The 23854-nt window shown below is 47.9% G+C and overlaps 1 protein-coding gene across 5 annotated transcripts in view; it reads right to left on the bottom strand.

The window, feature by feature from the left end:
- The window catches only part of ACVR1 (activin A receptor type 1), a 48095-nt gene that overhangs the window by 6002 nt on the left and 18239 nt on the right, over positions 1–23854 (bottom strand). For 4 of the 5 annotated variants that reach the window (XM_039555101.1, XM_010407215.3, XM_010407217.3 and 1 more), the window contains exons 2-8: positions 13379–13452; positions 12526–12792; positions 11825–12042; positions 8880–8979; positions 7200–7346; positions 4851–5126; positions 1437–1634 (exon numbers count right to left, since the gene is read on the bottom strand). In XM_039555101.1, the coding sequence (XP_039411035.1) occupies positions 1437–1634; positions 4851–5126; positions 7200–7346; positions 8880–8979; positions 11825–12042; positions 12526–12792; positions 13379–13430 (1258 nt within the window). In that variant the 5' untranslated portion in view covers positions 13431–13452. Of the gene's footprint in view, positions 1–1436; positions 1635–4850; positions 5127–7199; positions 7347–8879; positions 8980–11824; positions 12043–12525; positions 12793–13378; positions 13453–14300; positions 14420–23854 lie in introns of those variants that run through there. The other variant, XM_010407216.3, reaches the window with a different exon arrangement.

Raw genomic sequence — 23854 nt, 5'->3', positions numbered from 1 at the left:
CAACGCAGTGACAGATCAGCATCACCGTAAGTGTCTCCATGGTGGCACTGAGCTCAGTCAGAATCAAATTCCCAGAGCATTCACTTATAAGCAGGTAGGCCTGCAGTCCCCTGAGCTCCACACCAGCCTGGTGAAGCTGCCAGCACCATCCACCCTCGCTCGTTCAAGAGCAGCTCAGGTAAAGCCTCTGTGAGCTGCAGCAATGCCTGTGTACAGCGCCAGTACTGTGCCTGTGCCCAGTGGCACACTGCAGGAGCCCTGCTGGTCCCTGCCCCGCTCCGTGGGTGCAGTCCCTCGGCTGGGGGCCGGCCCTGCCCTCCCTCCCCGCCACACCAGCATCCCCTGTGGCACCGGGAATCCACCAAGCCCTGCCCAGCCAGCCCATCGCTCCACGGCCACCGATACCCGAGGCTGCTCACAGACTGCCAAGGCAGTGCAGGGTATAAAACTGCACAGAACACCAAAGCTCCAGCTGAAATTCCCCAGGCACTCACACTGATGTGATGCAACCCAGAAGGCCCCAAACATTGTGCAAGTCTTCACAGCTGCCTACAACACACCTGTGCCAACAAACGCTCTCAGAAACATTAACACTGCACATTCACCATCTTTCCTCCTTCCTCTAACTAGCCATGTACACCTTCAGCACATTTGGACTTAGTGGGAAGAGCTCAAACACAATAGATTAAACAAATGGTTGTGACAATCTGCAATTTCCTCATATCTAAAGACGTGGCCATGAACAACCCTGTCAGGATCTGCAGAAATGCCTGAAGGGCATCCTCTGTCTTCTCCTGCCCACTTAGGTCCAGAGAGCACAGCCTGAGATCTACAAGTCAGAGAGGACTTCTGAACTGAGCAGGAATCACACCAAGAGATACCCAGCTGAAAGGTTCTGAAATTCAAGCATCCTGGCCAAGGAGAGAGGAAGTGACCCTGTGCTCCAGACAGGATGGCAGGGACACCCTTCCCAAGCACAACTGCACTTGGACCAAGCCCTACCTTGGGAGTGCATCTAACTCGGTAAACCAAAAGCAGTCCTGAATTCTGATACCTTCTGCACTTCCCATGCATTTTCTTTCTGTCCTTTAGGATTTTTCATGAGAAACAGCCACCTACAAATATTCACTAGGGTTTAATGACACAAGGAAGAAGGATGGAGACTTTGTAATCTAAAATTTTAACTTAGCTATTTGGTATGAATGAGGTCTCACCAGGGCTAAGAATGAGCAGGGGACTCTCTCTCTTCTCTGCCTTAACAGAAATGACAACAGGATTCAGCCACTGTACCCAACACACCAACAGCTTCCTCAACGTATCAGGAATCAAACTATTGTGGAGGCCCAGCATGTTCCTGTGCATTTAGGTGGCAGGTGCTTTGCCATGCACTTCCTCAGCCTCTCCTAGAGCCAAGGGAAGGAGTCCCAAGCACTTACCATTGCTAACCATGCGCCTGGCCACTTCCCAAAGGACCAGCCCGAAGGCCCAGATGTCCACCCGCTTGTAGGAGTCAAAGCAGTCTGCCTGGATCGTTTCGTCCAAGACTTCTGGAGCCATGTAGCGCTTGGTGCCCACACGGGGATTGTTCCCCACATCCAACTGGTTTGTGCTTTGGGAATGCATAACTGCAAGGCCTGAAGGACAGAAAAAAGAAGTCACTGTGAAGTCTCCTTCAACCATAGCAGCACAAGCTTAAAGGTCCCCGGGAGCAGCAACCCCATCAGATGGTTTCTGGAAGAGAAGGAGCCAAGGGCCTAACTGGCCAAAGACCAATGAGGTCAGCTCCAAACTCGCCAGCAAAACCAGCCCCTGAGGCTACAGACTGGCCCATTATCTCCTACGGGATTACCACCAAGCTTTTTATTGCACTCTTGCAAAACATTGTCATGAAGTGTTTTGCAGCCACTGGATGTCCCCAGCACTCCGGGCACAGATACGCAGAGGCCAAACAGCTGCTGCTTAGAAGAAAACAATTTTACACGGCATTCAAATTTATTTATAGACCTTTTGGGTAGGTGGATACACCCGAACTGTGGGGAAGGGAGAAGAAAAACACTGCACGAAGGATACACACAAGTTACAAAAATAAAGCTGGAAAATAAAAAACATCGTATTTGCACCAGCTTGAAAAATAAACATCCTCAAGCAGATCTAAAATGAGTCAGACAAAACCACTCTACCTGGCTTCTACTAATTACTAAACATTTAAGCAGAGAACATTATGTGAAGGACTAAATTACCGTAAATTTGGAAACACAGAGAGCACTCATTTGGCCACAGCAAACAAAGAGCACTGCAAATTGAGCAGCAGTGGGTGCATGGCAGAGCCAAGCGACAGAGAGAGTGATGCAAACTCTCCCTAATTTCCTCAACAAATCTTCTGAGAATGACATACACTATTTACATTTAACAGGAGTTTATTTTAGGTGAACCTTAAAAGGCTTTTTACCTCAGTCCCACAAAAACTAACCCATCACCAGATCATTCATTTTCTTTTTTTCCAAAGAACAGTCTGTCCTTCACTGTAACAAAAATTTGGAAAACACTTTTCTACAATTCAAATGCACTTCAAGATATTTCAAGCTGACAAGAAAATGCTTATGGCACCTCTAGAAAGATCACAGAATCACAGAATGCTTTGGGTTGGAAGGGATCTTAAAGTTCATCCCATCCCACCCCTGCCATGGGCAGGGACACCTTCCACTAGCCCAGGTTGCTCCAAGCCCTGTCCAACCTGGCCTGGGACACTGCCAGGGATCCAGGGGCAGCCACAGCTGCTCTGGGCACCCTGTGCCAGGGCCTCCTCACCCTCATGGTCAAACACTTCTTATATTTAATGCAAATTGACCCTCTTTCAGTTTCAATCCACCTCCCTTTGGCCTATCACAACAAGCACTGCTAAAATGCTTGTCCCCACCCTTCTTGGGGACACCTTATGTACCATCTTATGACCCCAGACTGATAAGAAGTCTGTTCCCAGATCCAAATACTTTTGTCAAATATTCACACACACACTTACAGTTTAACGTACTGTTTTAAATTCATATTACATTATATTATACAGTATGTATGGATTATAATTTTTCTTTTAAAAAAGCTTGCAACTGCAAACAAAGGTTAGAAAGCACATTTCCTGGCAACTCTGAAAACGTCAAGACCTCGGAGAACACTTTGATAAAAATTGTAATAGTTCATCCAAACTGGGCAAAACAGATTCCACAGGCCGAGAGGTCAAAGGTTTACAACTGAGGGAGGCAAGTCAGCATCCCGCACACTACACACCAAGGAGGTGGGGCAATGAGGTCAGGGGACAGAGTGTTGTAACCTGGTTTCCATCACAGAGGCATCCAAGCTGTTTGGGAGCTGAGAAGCAGATCCTGCTCTACTCCAGGGTCTCTTTCCCCCAGGGAATTAACTGAGGGGCACTGAGCCCCTGGCAGAGCAGCTCTTGTCTGAAGATACCAATTCATAAAAAGGCACGAGCTGGTTTTACAAGACCCTTCCAGCACACTGGAGTAGCTGCTGCTCTGCCACAGCACTGCGTGCTGTCCCACAGAGTTGCTCAACTCAGCCCCAGCAGCAGGCACGTGCACTGCTTTAGAAGGACAAAGGCAGAACCTTTCCACAGCTGACAGACTGAGCACGAATGACACCCATTCCTGGACTTTGTCACACAGCTTCTGCTTAGCCAGAGCATATCTGATCCAGCCAGTGCTGGTACTGCAGCTCCTGATCCTGGGAGTGCCATGGGCCAGAGCAGCTCTCAGCTCCAGATCCTGAGGCTGAGAGGAAGAGACCAGAGGACGGAAATAAGACAGAGCCTCACAGAAGAAAGGGCATGAATACATGCCAGAAGCAACAGATTGTTTGGTGAATTTCCCTTACAGAGGAGGAACATAGGAAGAATGTGACAGATACATGTCTGAGCAGTTCACATTTTAAAAAACAGCTATTTAACCACCATAAAAACTAATCAGAAGTGTTTACTGCTGTGCTCTCCTGGAAAAATCTCTCAAACATCTGAAGCCTCTAGATAAATAGTGTAGTAGACTTCACTGTACCAGTGCCATATCAATCAATGCCAGGATGTGCTGTCCCTCCTCAGAGTCAAGTACAAATTTATTTAAAAGCCAGTCTCTGAAGCTTTATATTTTCAACTTACTGCTCCATTTGTTACTATTCCCATGGCAAATTTCCAGAGACCCAGGTATGTGGCTTTCATGTTTTCCCTGTGTGTATCTCTAGTCCCTCAGGCACAAGTGATAGAAACTATGCAGTAGAATTATTATGCTAAAAATTCCCATCTCCTGATATACTTTTTGCCTAGGCAATGGTGCCCCAATACTGTTCTACCACTATTTTCTCCCTCGTCTTCAGAGGAAAGAAAAGAAAGTTATTGTCAGACATCCCTCCAAGGTGTGAACAAGCCACACTGCTGCAACTGCTCCTCAGCACCTGCACATCAGGCTTCAAACCAGCTGGTCCGAGGGAACCCACTTCTGGGCTCACAGAATGATCTGCATGACTCAAGCTGGACAGAGCTACGGCACTGGGACAGCGAGCACATGGCTCAGACTGACTGTGGGAGGACACACATTATCTCAGAAATGAAGTCTAATCCCTGCATCCTCTGGGATCCGGGAATGGGATTTAACCGTGGAAACCCAAAACTCCCAAAGAGAGTGGTTGGGCTGCAGGCGCCACCTGGCGGCCGCCGCGGGGAGCACCAGCGCAGGGAGGGGCAGCGCGGGGCCACTGCGGGGCCACTGCGGGGCCACTGCGGGGCCACTGCAAGGTCCTGCAGCTGCAGCCACCCAACACCCTCTGCACGAGCAGGGAGCTGCGCTCACCCAGGTCGGCGATGCAGCACTGCCCGTTCTTCTTGACGAGGATGTTCTTGCTCTTGAGGTCGCGGTGCGAGATGGCCGGCTTGCCCTGCGTGCCGAAGATCTCGATGTGCAGGTGTGCCAGGCCGCTGGCGATGGACAGCACGATGCGAAGGCAGCTCACCGTGTCCAGCGTGGTCAGCTGCAGGTAGTCGTACAGAGAGCCCATCTCGTGGTAGTGCGTGATCAGCCACAGCTGCGTGCTGGAGTTCCTGGAAGTCATATCAGATGCAATAAAACCTAGAGCGACAGAAGGAGAAACAAGAAAATAAATTGACAGAGATCCTCCAAGACGCCCTGAAAAAAGCAGCTCAGCTGGTTAGAGCAGGGTGCTGATAACGCCAAGGTTGTGGGGTTGATCCCCGTACAGGCCACCCACTTCAGAGCTGGACTTGCTGACCCTTGCAGGTCCCTTCCAGCTCTGAATGCTCTGTGATACTGTGCATCAATACTGCTGGCCCCTCTTGCAATGCAGACTTGTTTAATTACAACTGCACCGCAGACGACTGCAGGTACCACTGTGATGAAAACAAAGCCAACAAAGGCTGGAAATCTAACTCGCATCTATTCACAAGAACCCATTTATGTATTGTCAGTCGCACCGAACAACTACTTGTTAGGACCACACACTTCAAAAATACTTTTATTTTTCCCTCTTTTTGAGGGGGGTGGGGAAGTTCCCAGTCAAACAGAAACACCCCAAGTCTGTAGCACATTTGCTGCTGCCCAGTTGAGAGGGTCACACTGGAAAGCAGCAACACCTCACAAACATCAAGCCATTAACAACCATTTCCATTTTTAGAGCCCACAGGCAGCCAGTGCAGTCTGCTCAGAAAAGGGTTAAATGTGTAGTCTAACCACAATGATCTTCTACGAAGAAACAGAGAAAGTTTTCTGTTCAGAACCCATGAACCTCAAGAACTGCCTTCAAAAATGTCATATCTTAAAACTGAACCCCAAATTCAGGAAAGCTCCCTTCCTGTCACCTCTGCATATATCCACATAGTGACCTCAACACCTTTAGCTGGGAACAACAGAAGTTTTATTCCCAAGTCAAAGGAACAAACCACGATTGTTAAAAGCTCACATACATTTGTCAGAAAGAACACCCACTGCTTTCTCCCCTAAAGTCAGACTTGTGCACAATGTGACATTTCTGTAACCTGTGATATTGTTTAATATTGCATCTAAAAAAGTCTCTAAAATAGCCAACAAATTTGACAGTTATCAAGAAAGACTAAACACAGGCAGAGCACCAAGGGAATTGTGCAATGTAATTTCAGCCAAGCCACTTGCTCTCTCAGGAAGGGAAGTTCAATAATTCACATTTCAGGAGGCCACCAAATTATTTTTTGTAGTAACAAAGGAACTGCTTCAGGAAACAGACAAATGTCTAGCAGGATGAGCTACAGAGCCAGGGAACATTCTCTGACAGGAAGCAAGAATAAGAAGCCGAAGGAAAACTGATTGAAGACAGATTTTGGGTGAGGCAGTGTCAGCACTCAGAAAATGTGCTGCTGCTTTTATTTGCAGAGGTGGCACACTGGTGACAGAAGGGCATGTCTATTAGGAATCAAAGGGCTGCTTAGATCTCAGCCAAGGCCCAACATAACAAAGCCATTTTCCCAGTTCTTAGAATTGAGCACATGAAGTATGAGTGATGCACAAGGTTCATTTACTTCCATATTTACAGGGAAACAAGATACATCATGCAGCTATAGCTGAAATTTAAACATCAAAGGACCTTACTCACCCTGAGTGCTCTCTCACCCTGAGCAGAACAGTCAAACAAAAGAGAATACTGGATTCATATTGCACTTTACTCAGTCATAAGGAAAAGTATTCAAATCCTTAAATCTCATTATAAACTCCTCCCCACCTTTTCTCCCTCCATTTCTGCAGGGAAACTGAGATTACAACCAAACACGGATCCACCAGAACTTCCCCTGACACACCGCGCAGGACTCTGCAGTGAGAGCTGCAAGAGCCAGTCCCTCCCACAGGGGTCTGTGGCACCTCCACTGTTTTCTGTGTGCTCAGCTGCCAACACCTGATTCATCTGGCTGATTAACTGCTTCCTGCTGGAATATTGCAAAGCAACAAGTCACAACTGCTATGACACATTCCCCATTTGAGACTCAGCCCCCCCCGAAGTCTCTCCCTGAAAATTTCCCTTCAGCTATTTATCACAACACAAGAACCTAGAGACTGTGAGATGCCTGGTGAGTGTGCAGTTCTTCACAAGTGACCTGTGCAGGTAACTCACCTTTACACCTGACACACCAGGATACAGAATGTGCTTGTCCTACTTACCTAAAATATTCTCGTGCCGCAGCAATACAGTGTTGTACAGCTCAGTTTCCCTGAACCAGGACTTTTCATCCCTAGAAGAGAAGATCTTCACAGCAACATTTTCTCCTTGCCACTGACCCCTCCAAACTTCTCCATAACGGCCCTTTCCTGGCAGGGGAAACAACACAGGAGAAGCTGTCAACAACAGCTGCCTTCACCAAGCAGAACTCAATTGTCATGAACCAGATATCACACCAGCGTGGTCTGATCACCCCTGCACGCACTTCTTACTGCTGGAGTCACACTGTGCTCCAGCATCCCTCATTACTCCTGTTTGTTTTGACTGCAAGCCCTCTGAGTGTGGATCTCTCCCCACCAGTGCAGTACAGAGGGTTTGAACTGGGAAGTGTCACCATTCAACAACCAGCAATAGAAGTGCTTTTGCAGCTGAAGTGACTTAAGCAGCACATGGCAAGGTCAGTGTGCACAACACAAAGCTGTGAATTCTGCAGCTAGGACGACAGGAAGGAAATGTAATGCTGGGGACACGGGCTTTACATTCCTAGTACATCATCAGCCCTTGCAGAAACACAAAATGATGATTTAAAGAAAACAAAAACCCAAACCCACCCACAAACAAAAAAAGGATTAACAAAACCACCAAACCCCAGCAGAACTGAGCCCTGTCCTGCGGCAATCAGGACACACTGTCTGCAAGCCAAGCTTTTTACCCAATAGCTTAGAAGAAGAGAATGAAATTATCAAGTATCGAGCACCATCTTGGACAAGGCACACTAGAGCAGTTCTGGCTGCTACCATTTCCAGTGCAGCCCACATATGATGGCCTCAGGCATGGGGCCATGAATTGTGCCAGACCTGACAACTCCAAACACCCAAATTCTGCCCTTCCTTGCTCTGCTGTTCCATGTCCTTCAGAGGCTCATGGGAGCAAGCAGCAGGTTCACTGAACAAAGACACCCAGGGCTGAGGTCTCAGTGCTGTCACTCCAGAGACACCTCCTGCACAAGCACTTTCATCTGTTTCCGCCTTACAGGCTAACACACAGAGCCCCCAGAAATGGTGCCAGCCTGAGCTAACCTGGGAGCAGGCCTCTTTCCAAGGACACACGCACTCACTCACATGTATGCACACAAAAACATGCCACAAGTACAATCACCATGTATGTCCTATCCTACAGTTCCTCATCAAGAGGAACTGCAGAGCATCAGAGGATGCACACTTGGATTTCAGGCAGATGTGAACATCTGTGCCTACTCAACACAATACTGAGACAAAAGCAAAGAAACACTACTAAACTGTAGGCCCAGTCCTTACAAATGCCTAAGTTCATCTGTCACAGCTGGGCTTGATTGAACACCCTGATGAGTTAAATCTTCTTGGGACTTACAGGAAGCTGTTAACCCACCCCAAATTCAAGTCACCAAAGCAGCAGCACAGAACATATTCTAGCCCTTTTTCTTATTAAAATCAATCATTCTCATGCCTTCCTCACCTCTTCAGTGCCAGGACAGCATTTTGGCTCAATGTCAATGCCTCCAGGTACCTTTGACCCAAATGCTTCCTAAACTCAGATGCAACACTACTCAATTAAGAATAAAAATACGCTGAAGAAAAATTCAGTGAATCCTTAAAATTAACACTAAAGCCCTACAAAAAACTAAACACCCAGAAGACACTGACCTACACACTCCACAAGGGTAATCTGGCGAGCCACCGTTCTTTGCACCAAGAAAGGAAGTCCAGAGCCACTTCCAGATGTGCAGGAATGGTCCAACAAATCCTGTTCAGAAGGAAACGCAGAAGTTTAGAACCCGTGAGAAACCCCATTTTTCCCTGTTTACAAAGGACAGGTTAGGTTAAAGCTTGGCGGTATCTCTGTGGCTCTGGGGATGCCATTTGGTCACTCAGGGTCAAAGAGCATTTGTTTAGTAAGTCATTATTTGTTTAGTAAGTGGAATAGGACAATAGATGTCTGTGAACTGGAAGTGCACTCCTGGCCTACAGGCTATCCTCTGTCCTAAGATTCTACCCTTTTTCAGCACTTCACTCTTCTTTCACTTACCTTATGTCCTCTCAGTTCTCTTTCTGGTACCTCTTTCAAACAAATATGGTTAGTATCAGCTGTTCTCTCCCAAAAGTTTCTGTATCTGGCAATAATCTCAGCACCTCAAAAATAACTAAACTTCCTTTGATTTCTGTACTTGAAACCTTCATCCCTATGCAGGTGGGCAGGCCCTGGGAACACTAGGGCTGGAGCAAGCGAGCACCCCAAAACTGAGCCCTTCTGGGAGGGCTGGGCCAGCAGATGGGTGTGCACAGCCACCCAAGCCCCCTTAACCCACACACCACCCACCCCACTCCTGAGCCTGGATTTATGGAACCACGGATCCCTCAGAGCAGAGCTGCAGCGGAGCAGGAGGCTCTGCAGGGGGCTGCAGCCATCCTCCCTGTCCTGCTCCTGCAAGCCCCACTTGGCTTCTGACTTGGCAACCACTGGCACACCGCTGCTTACCTGCACCCAGGGCCACTTGGGATGCACTCTGAGGCAGGTACATGGGAGACCTTGGGCCAGACTATTCAAGCTTGGTGCAGGTATTTACCTACACAAGATCTGGCATTGATATTCCAGAAAAACTTCTGTAACAAATCTTTCTTAAAAGCTTTGTCACTTTCTGGTATTTTTAGCACACAGAATGCAGACTTTGCTTAAGAACGCTTATAATAAACATGAGTGAGATCTTGATTGAATGTTAAAATCCCATTAGCCTTGTAAAATGCTAATGCCAGCTACTTTTACAGCCAGGACTTTTGTATTAGTTCAAAGTATTAACAACTATTCCTGGACTTTTTCTTTACCAAGGAAAACAGGATAAAAAAGCCTAAGTATAATCAACTTTCTATTATTTCCAGAAAACTGCATTGCTGGGCTTGAACCAGAAAGCAGCAGCAGAAATCTCATCTCTTCTAACAACCTCTTAATGAGTGCTCAAGAAAAAGATAATCTAGGAGTGACAAGAGACTACCTTACTTTTTAACATGAACTGGGGGCTCATTTTCCTTCCTGCTTGCAACAGAGGCAAAAAAAAAGAAACAAAAACAAAAAACCACCCCCAAACTTATCTACAGCAACTGTAAAAACAAGATTTGAAGAGGCCAGAGCTCCTTCCATGCCCACTAAGCAGCTTAGGGTTTTAAGCACTTGCTACACTGCAGATACTAATCCTAAATGTAAACTTATCTAATGTGTGACAAAACCAGTGACTTAAAACACAATGGAGAAGAAAAATCTGGGATCTAAAAGACTTGCTGTTTAGGTGAACGTTTAGGCACAGAAACTACCATTTACTTTTTGTGTATCAGCCACACTCAGAGGCAGAGCAGTGGCGCTGGCACCATCGCTCAGAGGGTCTGACAGCTCCACCAGACCAAGCAAGCCCTCACAGCTCCCAACTCCTCCCAGCTCTTTGAAACAGAATTCTGATTTATTCTTTGTGGTTTTATCACCATTTCCAAGTAACACTAAATAACTAGAAGTACAAAAGGTTTGCAAATGGCTTGAAATGATCTTGCACAGGTAAGACAGAAGAGCTGATAAAAGCTGCAAGTCAGTGCTTAAGGACAGGTCATCAGTTGCACACATGCCTGGGCCATGGTGAATACATCAAGACTGGCTGTTTTAAACCAGTAACACAGAGTCAAGCCTCGTGGGCTGATTAAACAGAGCCAAAGGCATCAAAAAAAAGGAAAAAAAAATATCAATGGACATAGGCCACTCTTCAACCCTGCAGTGAAAGCACATTATGGTCGGACAGCACCAAAACAGAAAATGTTTTCCAGCCTCTTAATGTTGGGGACATTTTATCTCAGCAATGCAAGGAGAAGAAAACTCTGCACTGCTTCAGAAACAAACACTCCATCTGCATGAAGCTTTACTTGCTCTGCTCAGATAAAGTGAGGGACAGCTGCTGGGACATTTGTGCTCTGGCCTAAGGGAAGGGGGAAGGGACAGTCAGCCTGCAGAAACGGAACGCTTTCCAGCCCACTATATTTTCCAGAGACCGTGTGAGCAAGAGCTTATTTTGAAAGCTGAGCTTTGAGTAAGCACTGCACGTTTCTTAGAACTCCCACTGCTCTTCTATCAACAAAATGTCACTGATATCCCAGTCATCCCAGAGTCCTGCTACCAAGATCATGGCAGTCAGGTCTGAGGGTTTTAAACGTCAAAATTATCTGTATTTTCTTTCTTTCTCACCTAGCATCACATCTTTTCCAACCCCTCAGGCTGTTGTATATCAAACATGCAGCACAGTTCTTCACCTCTCCCATTACTGCAGCCCACCCAACAATCAGGCACACCCTGTCTTGATGTGCTGAAATTGTTTCCAGAACATGAACAGTTTAGAGGAACTCTCCAGGTCGAAGGACCTACACTTGCCAAACCCATCTTTTGGTTAAAATTCATTAATACTACAGTTTTGGGAGCACAGGAATGGCACCACTCAAGTCCTGAGGCCAAGGGGCATCCCCTGGCAGCAAAAGGTCCTCTTAGCGATGTGGCCACGTGGAAGGAAGAGAGGGGAGTTTGGAAGTGAGGAAAGCTCACACCCTGCACACGGGTCACTTACTGCCAACGTGCTGTCCCCCACGTTCGAGGCGATGAGCCCCTCGATTGTGCCGTACTCTGCATCCCTGGAATTGAGCCTCTCCATGTGGTTTTTCTGTATTCTCCGGATGATCAGCACAGCTACTGCAGAAAAAACTATCAACACTACCACAGGAGCTAGGATAACGATGATTAGTGTTTCCATGCTGTAACCTGCAGCTTCTCCTTGAAAGGTTTGCCCTTGGAAAAGAGGGGGAAGGGAAAAAGTGTGAAAAAAGAGAAAACAATAAATTTGCAGGTTCCCAGAGAAAGTCTTTAAACCCATTAGCACTGACACCAACCCTTACCTCGGTACCCACCCAGCCTGCCAAAAAGGCCTTGCACAGCCAGGTGTGAGCACACACCTGGCACGGAGGATGCGCTCCCTGTGGAACAGCACAACCCCCACCTGCACTGAGCCACTTCCCACAGGCAGTGCCTCCACCCTGACCCCAACCACACACTGCAACCCCCTCACTACCCCAGCCACAGGGACCAGTCAACCCATGGGCATCAGATGTGTGCCAGCAGGCTCCAGGGGGGGGACCAGGGCACCAAGGGTGTCCTGCATCCACAAAACCCTTCCTTCAGCCAGCACTGGAGCCATCTCTCTCCAACCACAGCAGATCAAAGCCAAGCCCCTATTCTTCCTCAAAATGCACTGCCGATTAATTAAGCTCTCACCTTTGGAAGAGGGCAGCTGCGCAGTGATGTTCATGTTGCACAGGTGTCCCTGGCAGCACTCCACAGCCTGGTTGGGGGACGGAGGCGTTTTGCACGTCATTTTCCGCTGTTCGTAGACCTGGAAGCAGCCTTTCTGGTAAACCTTAGTCCCGTCATTAATGCTCAGGGAAGCAAAGCACCGCTGGCCTTGGCACCGATCCCCATTCCCACAGGACATGCCTTCACACACACATTCATAGGGGACCATCTTGAGCTTCAGTTCATCATCTGTAAAAGGGAAGAGTGGAGGAAAAAACATCATCCCATCATCCCAGTCTTAATAGCTTCAGTTAGAGGTAACGAAATCATTAGATAATAAAATCTGCTTAAGGGAAGAGATATTGTTTTCAGATAGTGCTGAAGAACCACTAACTAGGAGGTAACAATTCTAATTCAGCTATTTCAGCATGACAAAGACATACCACAGCAGACACAAGAGACCTCGATCAAGTAAGTTAAAATTTAAAACTGAGAAAACCAAGTTACTCCCTTCTTACAAGTTACAAGCCTTTATTCAATGTTTTCCAAAGGCTGTTTGGGAAGTAGTGAGTAAACATCTTTCAGGAGCTCATCTCTCAAAACATCCAAGAGATCTTCAAATGCACCATTCCTGCCTTTCCATGGCAGTGGAAATACTACTCCCCTTTTCCTGAGGCAAACCGTAAACACACTGCATGTCAGAAAAGCTTCACGTGCACACAGCTGTGTAAACCAGTTATGGGAGTCACTTTCCAAACCCAATGCCCTTCCTGGAGCAATCAGGGAAGAGTTAGCAAACACCCCACTGAAAACTCTGACCCCACACAGCACTCACCTTGCCAGCTCGGAGATGGGAATGCCATCACCATCAGTACAGGGAGAATCATAACTCCATCAACCACCCTGCAGCTGCAGAAAGGAGAGACATGAGAGCTCTGTATGCTTCCACTGCTGTCTACAAATGCAACCACCCCAAAATCAGCGTTTAGCAATGTCTTTCATCAATTCTTTACACAAAACACAACCCAAGGTTGATTGGTCTCCTTTTTAACTGTGTCTTGTAATTTCCTTCACTTACAAAATTCAAACATTTACTGCAACTTCTTTTTAGATTCACAGAGACATCACATGCAACTACTGTGTAGATAGAGAAGCTTGTAGTAGGAAAATATGAACCCTCCTAGTAGCAAGCAGGAATGTAATACAGATGATACATTCTTTGAACCAGTTATTAAAAAGTTAAATTATTATGAAATTAGAAGGTGGTATGTAAAAGTGTATTATCTGGGCTTTGAGGGGAAACAGAAAATACCTCCACCAGAAAACTCAGAATAACTTCCATTAACCAGCAAAAACCATTGCTGGATGCCAAGAAAAAGACTGAGATGTATTTAAGGAAGATGCTGCTCTCTGAAGAGTAATTTCCCAGTTTAAATTGCTTCTCCAAGGATTTTCCTTTCAATAGGCCAAGTCCATTTCCCTGCTGCTGAAGACAGGTAACTACACCTTGTGCAACAGTTCAGGCTGATTCCAGCATAAAGCAGAGGCACATGCTCCCTCTAAAACAGGAAATGAAGGAGTGAATTTGCCTTTTTATTTCCAGTCTTTGCCAGGATACTTGGTTTTTACAAGAAAATAACAGACCACTCTTTACTCCACTTTTTACTGTGAAACAAGGCTTCTGAAAAGAAACTTTTCTGCAGTTTCTTAAACTCAGTTCTCTCAGGATTTAACCCAACACAGGGCTAGTGACTCACAATGGTTTGTCTGTCCTGTGCTGGTCAGTTCCTCCAGAGACTCTCTGGCCTAGTCGCATGCCACAAAATTCCAGTCAAAAGCAGCAGCAAGCAGTAGGTGCAAACCAAAGTTCCTCTCCTTGACAAGGCACTGAGCCATTACCATGCTCCTTACGTGCAAGTATTTGTCTTCATTTCTCAGATTTAATTCTAGCGAAGGAGATGAAAATTGAAAATAAATCTGATATTGCCATTTTCCTTTCAGATCTCTTCTTGTGCCTTTTCAAATCATTAGCACTTTTAAAGTGCTCAGTGATGAAAGCCAAGCCATTACCTCTGTATTTATTTCCTGACGTGGATTTGTTTTCAGTAATTGATTCATCACCAGTTAAAATTATCATAAATTTCTGACCCCAAGCATGCACTTTTGGCCTTCACAGAAAGGCCCAGGCTGCGCTGACCACCTCACCTCCCAGAGCAACACTCTCCCTTCCAAACACCCATTCCCCAAGGAACCTTCCCTTATTTGTCCTTGATACACCCCAAGGCATCCTTAACACATGCCAATATTTAACCTTCAACAATCATGCTGGAAACACGATCAAAGGAAGTTAAACAGCATGAGCAGGGAGCAATCCATATAGGGAGTTTACAGCAGAGGAGAGCTATCCCAAAGAACCACTAGCGGCTCAATGCTCCAGGTCAGCTCAAAGGGGTGCGCTGCTCCCAAGGCAGGGTGGAGTCGGCCCCCTCCGCACGCTGCCCTCGGCACAACAGCCCAGAGCAGCCCCTTCCTGGCCCTGGGCCTGCCAACTCAGCAAGCCTGGACAAAGGTGGCTCCTGGGACCTGCGCTCTCTTTCCACACACTGACAGTTCAAAGACCCAAAGCCACCCCAGGCGCTGCACGGATGGGAGCGGGGGGAGCGCTCCAGGGACCCCAGCAGGGACAGGTCCCCCAGGAGAGCCTTTCAGACAGCAGGGACACCCAGCTCGAGGAAAAGGCGCTTTAAAAAGGCAAAAACTGAGTTTAACATTGCTGGGCAGGTTCAGAGGTTAACTAGCAGCACCAGCAGCTGCTCAGGCATAGCCAGCTCCTCCGCAGGTAACTCAGGGCTGCAGCCTTGGGGCCCAGTTCAAACCAGCATGGGTTGTTTGGTGCTGGTGGGAGGCGTCGCACCTCTGCGACACGCGGGGCGGCCCTGAGACCCCACACGCCACGACCTCCCTCACCAGGGCATCCGCCCTTGGCGCTCCAGCCCTTCTCCTGCCAGAGCCGGCTGGGGGAGAGCACGAGGGCCCTGCAGCGAGCCCAGCGCCGCTCTCCCAGGAAAGGAGGCCGAGCACACGAACGGGCAGCTGGCTACAGTGCCGGGACTGGAGATACAGGAAGCACACAGCCGTCCAAACACTGGGAAAACTCTGCAGTTGCATGTACTTATCTGGTGTCTTTTCAAGCAGTTTGAGTTCCCGAAAATAAAGAAACAAATATACACAAGTATGTTTGTACACACAAGCCCCTGCCCTGTATTTCTCAGAGGGAGGATGAGGATGATGATGGAAGTCAGACCCATGCCCCCACAAAGAGGCAAACAAAACATACTGGACTTTTAACAGATTTTATGCATTCCACAGCATGCATGGTCCTCCCGAGGAAAAAGCCCGATACTTCAATTTAAACCCTGCTTCTATGAAACTGTTCTTGCAGCCATTCATTTTCCAAAAAGCCTCAAGGAATACCTTGTCTGCTGTTGCTGAGAAGAGCTTGTGCACAGCTGTGCACAGAAGACCTATAACACACCCACCCACGCGTCCTCAGCGCCAGCCCAAAGCCTGCACCACGTCCCTGCAGGCCAGGACACTCTGGGGCTTTGGCAGGGGCTCACAGCCCTCAGCATGGCCCAGCCACACCACCTCAACTGGGCCAGCTGCGGTGGGAGACTGGAGGAAGGAAGGAGCTGGGAGGGAGGCTCTGACCCTTACAAAATACTAATTTTCCCTCAAAAAGTTATTTGAGAGCATGAGTTCAAAGGTGTTGTTCCCACTGCTTAAAAAAAATTACTTTTTCAAAGCAATTAATGCACATAGATAAGCACCAAAGTCTGGTTCCAGTGACATCGGCAAGCACACTCCTTCCAGTTACTGCTTGTTTAGAGAGAAAAAAAATACACATTTTAATGTAAGGAACAAAACATTCTTTAATAAATCCCCACAGAAAATTCCTATGGATTTAAAGGTCCATGAGATATCCAGTTACTATCTAGTCTTTGAATTCACAAGAACTTTTTTCCCAAAGGAAGGGTTGGGATTAAACCCAGATAAATAAAGAGGAATTAACAAGCAACCAGCAAAAAATACACAAAAGGTATTTTCCTTTCTAAACAAAAGGATGTTTGCTGTTTGACTGGAGCTGCTGGCCGTGCCCTATGGAACCGTAGCACAGCGGCAAGAGCCACTAGAGGGCATTGGGAACATGGGCAGGGATCCCAGCGCTCAGCATACAGGGATCAGCGATCCCAGGGCTCCAGGACACGCTCCACACACAGCGATGCAGGGATCCCAGTGTGCCACACTCCATACCCACAGAGACAGGGATCCCAGCATCCCATGCCATACTCCACATGCAGCAGTACTGGGTACCACAGGGCAGAGCTGGAGGCCGGACACTGTGTCTGAGCTTCAGCCACATACAGGGCAAAGTGGATCATTTGGGTTTAACCTCCTCCTGCAAAAGCACATTATCACTGGAAAACCAGAACTTGCTATCGATAGAAAAGTCTCTTTCAAAGTGGCAGCTCCCAGATTTCCAAACAAACCTGCCATGTGGTGCAGGCAAAGAAGGGACCCTGGCTCCTGGGCAGGCCAGCATCTGCACCAAGGGCAGCTTTGGATTCTGAAGGAGTCCCTTAAACTGGCTTTGGAAGCCCAAATGAGCAATAAACCAAGCACAAGACAGATGTAACACTTGGTGAAGACACCCAACATAGCACAGACACACAACTGGCTTAGGTAACAGAGTCGATAGAATCCTTATGGTTTGTAGTCATAAAGTCCCAAGACTGCAAAATCCACCCTGAAACCCCAATGCCTGTTCCACTTTCACAGCTAATGTTGCTCTCTCTTTTCTTCCTAAGAAAACTGTCTGTGTCCTGCCAAATTGTTCCTGTATGGCCTCACAGCAATGTGGGGTGAAGTTCTGTACTGGGACTGTCGGGACAGCAGCAGCAAAAAGCCACAGGGGAGAGAAGAACCAGTTCAGACAACCCGAAACACCACAAGGACCCCCACAGGCACCGGCTGTTGGGAAATGGCCTTTAGTCCCCAGTGCCACCACTGAGCACAGACCGCGCCAGACAGAGTGAGCCCATTAGTGCAGAACCTTCAGGTTGCATTTCATCTCCATATGACACAGACATGGGAACATGAACCATAAGAGCAGCTCAGACTCCAGATGAGATCAGAAGCACCCAGATATCGCTGACAGTCCCAGTGGCCCCCTGCCAAGAGCCCAAGGGCTGTACATATTTTGCATGTACCTCACCAGATTCCTATCAAAAGAAAACATCCATAATACTGGATCACAGTTGTGCTATCCACAACAGCCACACACGAGCTGAATTCATCAACAGCTGTGTCTTCAGAAGGAGAAATGTGCATTTAAAAGCAGTAATTCACAGCTTGCTCTTTAATTGAAGCTCACACAAAGGCGATGCAATCCCCAAGCAGCCCCACAAAGGCATTCCTTTCGTCAGAGAGCAACAACCTTGGGCAGTCCTTTCTTATTATCTAAACTTGGTTGCCAGAATTCAGAAAATGGAAGTCAGCCACCAACTCCATTTGGTACCCACCTGCAAATGCACAAGGCACACATCCACATATCACAGCGCCAAAAATGTGCCAAAGTGCCACCCAGAAAGACCAAATGTCTCAGATTCAAGTGACCGCAAACACGGAGAGCGCGAAGGATGGGATACTGGCTCTTCTGTCCTTGCATACAAAGCAAAATCACAGCACTGCTGACTAAGAATAAAACCACCACACAGAAGGCAACTACACAGTGTAAAGTGTCCTGGACATTTCTCCTGGTCAGTAACTCTGACAGGTTCATAAAGCGCCAACCCCTGGGTTCTTATAAGGAAGAGGTAGCAAAGCACGAGCGTCACATATAAAAATAAACCCCTGCTCGCTCTCCCTCCTGGCACATACAAGTACAGGTCCATGTGCCGCCTGTGCTGGAGCCCACAGCTCCAGCTGACACACCAACTGCAGGAATGGCCTGGCATGGGACAAGAGGCTCACAGTGACAGAGTGGGGGGAACAGACACATGACAATACAGGACAACACAACCACTTATCCCAGAAAGTAAAAAGCCTTTACTAGGGAAAGGAGTGAGCCAGAAGCAGCATCAACCCCTTCCTGAGCAGTGTGGGGAAGGCACAATCACACACAGCCTCTCCTTTAACAGAGGGGAGGGCAGGGGCTCTCATGCAACCCCTGGGGAACAAGCAGACCAGCTGAAGGCCCAGCATGCACAAGTAGCACAGAAAACACCAAAAGTAATTAGACAGCTTCCCCATGCAGGGCAACTGGGGAGCAGGGGGACTTCTGAACTTGTATATGGGCTGGAGCCAATGGTCTATTCAACCAGACAGAGTGCTGAGTCCCAAACTGGGGTCACCCCAGGCAGTGCTCCATGCTGGGCCAGAGCAGCTGGAAACCTGGGAAAGGCCCTGGGAGTGCTGGTGAAAGCAGCTGAACATGAGCCAAGGTGTGCTCAGGTGGGCAAGGCCAAGGGCACCTGGCTTGTATCAGCCATAGTGTGACCAGCAGGACCAGAGCAGTGCCCATCCCCTGTACTGGCTCTGCTGAGACACCTGCAGTCCTGGAGGCAGTTCTGGGACCCGCTCAATGAGAAAGACACTGAGAGGCTGGAGTGTGTCCAGGGAAGGGACTGGAGCACCAGGAGTGGCTGAGGGAGCTGGGGGAATCCAGCATGGAGAAAAGGAGGCTCAGGGGGGACCTTCTAGCTCTGCACAACTCCCTGACAGGAGGGGGTAGCCAGGGAGCATTGGGATCTGCTCCCAGGGAACAGGGACAGGACAAGAGGAAATGGCATCAAGATGTGCCAGGGGAGGCTCAGGTTGGATACTGGGGAAAATTCCTTCATGGAAAGGGTTGTCCAGCCTTGGCACAGGCTGCCTGGCACTGTCCAGGGCAGTGGTGGAGTCCCCACCCCTGGAGGGATTTAAAAGCTGTGTGGATGTGGCACATTGGATTAGTGGTGGCCTTGGCAGTGCTGGAAGAATGGTTTGACTTCATGATCTTAGACGGCTTTTCCAACACAAACCATTCAGTGTTTCCATGTGGGCAGCAGAACCTCCCTGTGGCTGCAGGAGACAGAACACAGAAGGCTCTTGCCCCATGGTGGAAGCTCAGGCTGTGTGGAGATATTGCATCAGTACAGGGGTCTTAGGCAACCCACTGACAGATGGCTTACTCAAACAATGAAGCAAGCACAGATACTTTTATATTGATCTGCAACTTCCCAGTACCTTTGAAGCCGCATGTGTATTTCCATATCATTTGTTGCCTTGTGGGGTAAATTCACCAGAAGCAACTATCAAGGATTAGCATTGCCCCATGGAACAGCTTTCCCCTGCAGAGCCTGCATACAGCAACATCCCTTAAAAAGCCCTCATTCACAATGTCACTATCTATGGTTCACTGACCATGCCACTGCTGGGAGCACCTGGAAAGTAAAGTGTGCAATTCCACACGTGCAGAGAAGCAGCACACAATGAACACGTAGGGGTTTGCAGGTCCATGAGCCACTCAAGGGAATGCTCAGGTTCAGGTTTCACCGTACACGAACGTGCCCGAGGCACTGCACAGGTATCTGCTCAAGACACTTACACATGAATTACTGTGGCTTCTCACGTATCTCACATATAAACAAAGGTGTTATTTTATTATGCTACACATTTCCTTGCTGTACAGGTACTCTTACATGGCACACAGACAGCTCCTATCAGAGGGGAACACTGCATTCTGTAACTACCAGGAAAAAGACTCCACTGCACAGCTGCAAAGCTCCTTAGACACTTTCCCTGCCAGACACAAGTCATAACTATAGACAACCTTGAATACCACTCTGCCAAGGCCATTCTAGATGCCCACAAAGTGAGGAAAATCCCCATCAACATCTGGTGACTTCATCTGTGCTGAGACCTGGGGCTTAGGAGGCAAGCAAAGCACCCCTGCACATCCTGCTGCCAGACATGGCACTTTTCCCCTGGAATGGTCCTCTCTCCAAAGACAGTAGACTCTCACATCTCAACACAGAACTGCCAATGAAGATACAAACTCTATCCAAACAGAACACCTGGATTTATCCAGCAGCTATGAGTAAGTCCCAAAACACAAATATTTTCACCTGAGAGATTATCAGGAATTGCCTGTAAAAGCTGTTTCTGAATAGTTTAGGAAAAAAAGATTAAAATAACCACACAAACCCAAAATGCACACAGTAACAGTGACTTACTTTTAACTTACTCAAAGCCTACCTCTCCAAGCCTTGGCCTGCTTTCCTCCAACCAGCACTACTGCGTTTATTCCAGATGTTATCTGTGCAGTGTGTGATGAAGGAGCTCAGGGAGAAACACAAAACTTGCAGGCATTTCAGGATTGCCCATCACACACTGCTCCTCTTGTATCTTGGTCTGTCCTGACAGGGGGAGAACAAGGAGGATGGGCACAAACACTCAGCCCCACTCCCATGTGCACAGCAAGGGCACAGTCTGGTACGGCACCAGTCAGTGTCACCGGGATTTGGTTCTGCAGCCCCTGGGGACCAGCGCAGGGCACCGCAGAGCCCATCCAGGCGCAGCCCCAGCGCACTGTCATGGCCCGAGCAGCTCCTGCCCCAGCAGCCCCCAGCCCGCAGTGAAAACACAGGGCCAGCCCCCGGGAACCCACAGAGCCTGCATCACCCCTGCTAAACACAGGGCCAGCCCCCGGGAACCCACAGAGCCTGCATCACCCCTGCTAAACACAGGGCCAGCCCCTGGGGACCCACAGAGCCTGCATCACCCCTGCTAAACACAGGGCCAGCCCCCGGGAACCCACAGAGCCTGCATCACCCCTGCTAAACACAGTGCCAGCCCCCGGGAACCCACTGGGCCTGCATCGCCCCCTGCTCTCCAAACAAACATCACTTTGCTGGAGAGCTGCATTATAATCTCAACGAGAAACCGAGACAGTTGAACTCACAGTCTAAATGAGATCACTGACTGCTAATCATTTTTGAATGCTTTTTAGTAACTAGTTAAATATTACACAGCTTGCCTGTTCGGAGTTTCTGCAGAACACTCCAGCCAACCAAAACAAACATTTTCAAAAACAAATCTTTGGCTTGGCTGTCACCAACAAAAATCTTAATTTTTCCTTTAAAAAGCTGTTTGGGGGTTTTTCCTGATTTCCCCTGTTTTTCTTTACACAAATTTTAAGTACTCATTTCTTTATTCTGGCTTGCAGAGAAGCCTGGGTCTGATAATGTGCACAGCTTTTAGAGACCATCTCTCACTGGGGCAAGCCCTGCTGCAAGATAACAATGTCATCGTCTCCCTACTGTCTCAGTGTGTTTTCACACATGCAGGGACCTAGAGAGGTGCAAATGCTTTTTATTCACGGTCCCTGATGATATCAGGCCAGATCACTCAAAGCCAAACTCTGAGTGAGGTGAAGACGCTGCTGGAAGCTTCCTCAGCCACAGCACTCTCCAGGTGACCCCTCAGTTGTGTTGATATTTCACTCCAGTGAGGACCCTCATTTGCACATCAATAATCCCAGCGAGATTTTGCAGATTTACCCTGGGTAAATCTGAACCTCCAGAGTTATTTTCACAGAGTCATCACCACAAGAATATTCTACTTCTGTCCTTTAACCCAAGCACCTTGCCCTGAGTGCAGTTTGGGGGATTTTGATAAAAATCAGCCAAAGCTTGGTTTTTTTAATCAATTTCATTGCATTGGCAGAATAATACAACGGCAGCATGACACAGCAAACACAGCCACTAGTTAAAATAAAACCATCAACGCTGGAAATACTATAAATATATATGTATTTGTGTACATATATAAATCTATAAACCTGAGGAGGACAGGAGCAGGAGAGGCGCAGAGGAACACAGTACCATGGCAGGGGTACCGAGGAGAGATAGGATAGCCTGGCTTCACACCTCTGGCTCACTGCTCAGGGATTACACTGGGATTAGAGCAGCATTCTTCAGGAGTGATGGGCTGCTACAAAGTCGGAAAGGTTAAGGGACATAGAAAAGTCAGGTGTTCATTCTGCACCCCACTTACAGCTTAACTGCTCCTAGCCTCAGCCAGCCTAAGAAAATCAACCAACATTTACAGAGCAATCAGACTGAGAACAGAAGTTCCTGACACTCCATAAGCACGAGTCATGAAACAGTATTTCCTCTCAGCAGAGCATTTCATTAGCTATTACTCTGGAGTCCAGAAAACTGAATGCAATTAGCAGTCCCAAGAAGAAGTAAACACCCTGCTGCATGAGAAAGTCAAATCTTCAGAGATTATACTAAACCACCCCAGAATTTTAGCAGTACTGCTCTACAGTTTGGTCTTGCCTGTTTGGACAGGCCAGAGACACATTATTCTGTTCTTAAATCCAAGATACAAACAAACCAGGTCCTACTAAGGCCTGGTACTCCACAGCCTCCCGTCTCCCACTAGCACTGTGCAAATGGGACACTCAGGAGCAGGGATGTACAGAGCCTCATGAAATCCAGAAACAACACTGAGGGGCACTCGTTGTTAAGGGGAACACAACCCAAAGCTGACTTGAAGAAGGTAGTAAGGTGAAGATCAGTTGAGGCTTTTCTCCATCCTTGAACTATTCAGTGGTATTTCTGTTCCTCCAACATCAGCAACATTAACCTCAGTGCTAACCTCACACCACAGCTTTACCCTGTTCTCTCCCTCCACCATGATCCTCTCTTTTCTGTGCTCCAGCTCCCTCAAAGCATCCTGCAAGCCGTCCCCCCTTCTCACCTGAGGCTTCATAAGGTACCACAGCCTCCACCACAGGTCTCTGTTCCTCTCAGATCTTACCTGTGGCAGTCTCACCAGTGACACTGATCCATCTAAAATTCAAGCCTGTGTGCTAAAACAGCTCAAGACCTTTACAGATCTCTTTGTCCTGGCATTCCTCAGTTGCTGTTACAGCTGCATCTACCAGGCAAACCCTTGTGTCCCTCCTGGTATGGGAGCTCCCCATCACAGTCCTAGCTGATGTCCATCACTGCCTGCTATGCATCCCTCAGTCCCATCATCAGGCACCTTGTCACCTCTCCGAACACCAAATTCATCCCAATTACACACAATTCTGACACTTCTTTCCAGAGCTGTTTCAAGTATTCCCTTTCCACCTATTTAGCTGTATACTGTCAAACTCATGCATCTCATGTGGCCTTGCCAAACCCAACTGTACTTGCAGATCTTCAGAAAACCGTTCCACAGACTTTTGGTTTAATTGCTGCTGCAGAAGCCAAAA

This window comes from Corvus cornix, chromosome 7 (genome assembly GCF_000738735.6).
Source record: "Corvus cornix cornix isolate S_Up_H32 chromosome 7, ASM73873v5, whole genome shotgun sequence".
NCBI lineage: Eukaryota > Metazoa > Chordata > Aves > Passeriformes > Corvidae > Corvus > Corvus cornix.
The sequence above is the reverse complement of the archived record's forward strand: the minus strand, read 5'-3'. Positions and strand labels throughout refer to the sequence as shown.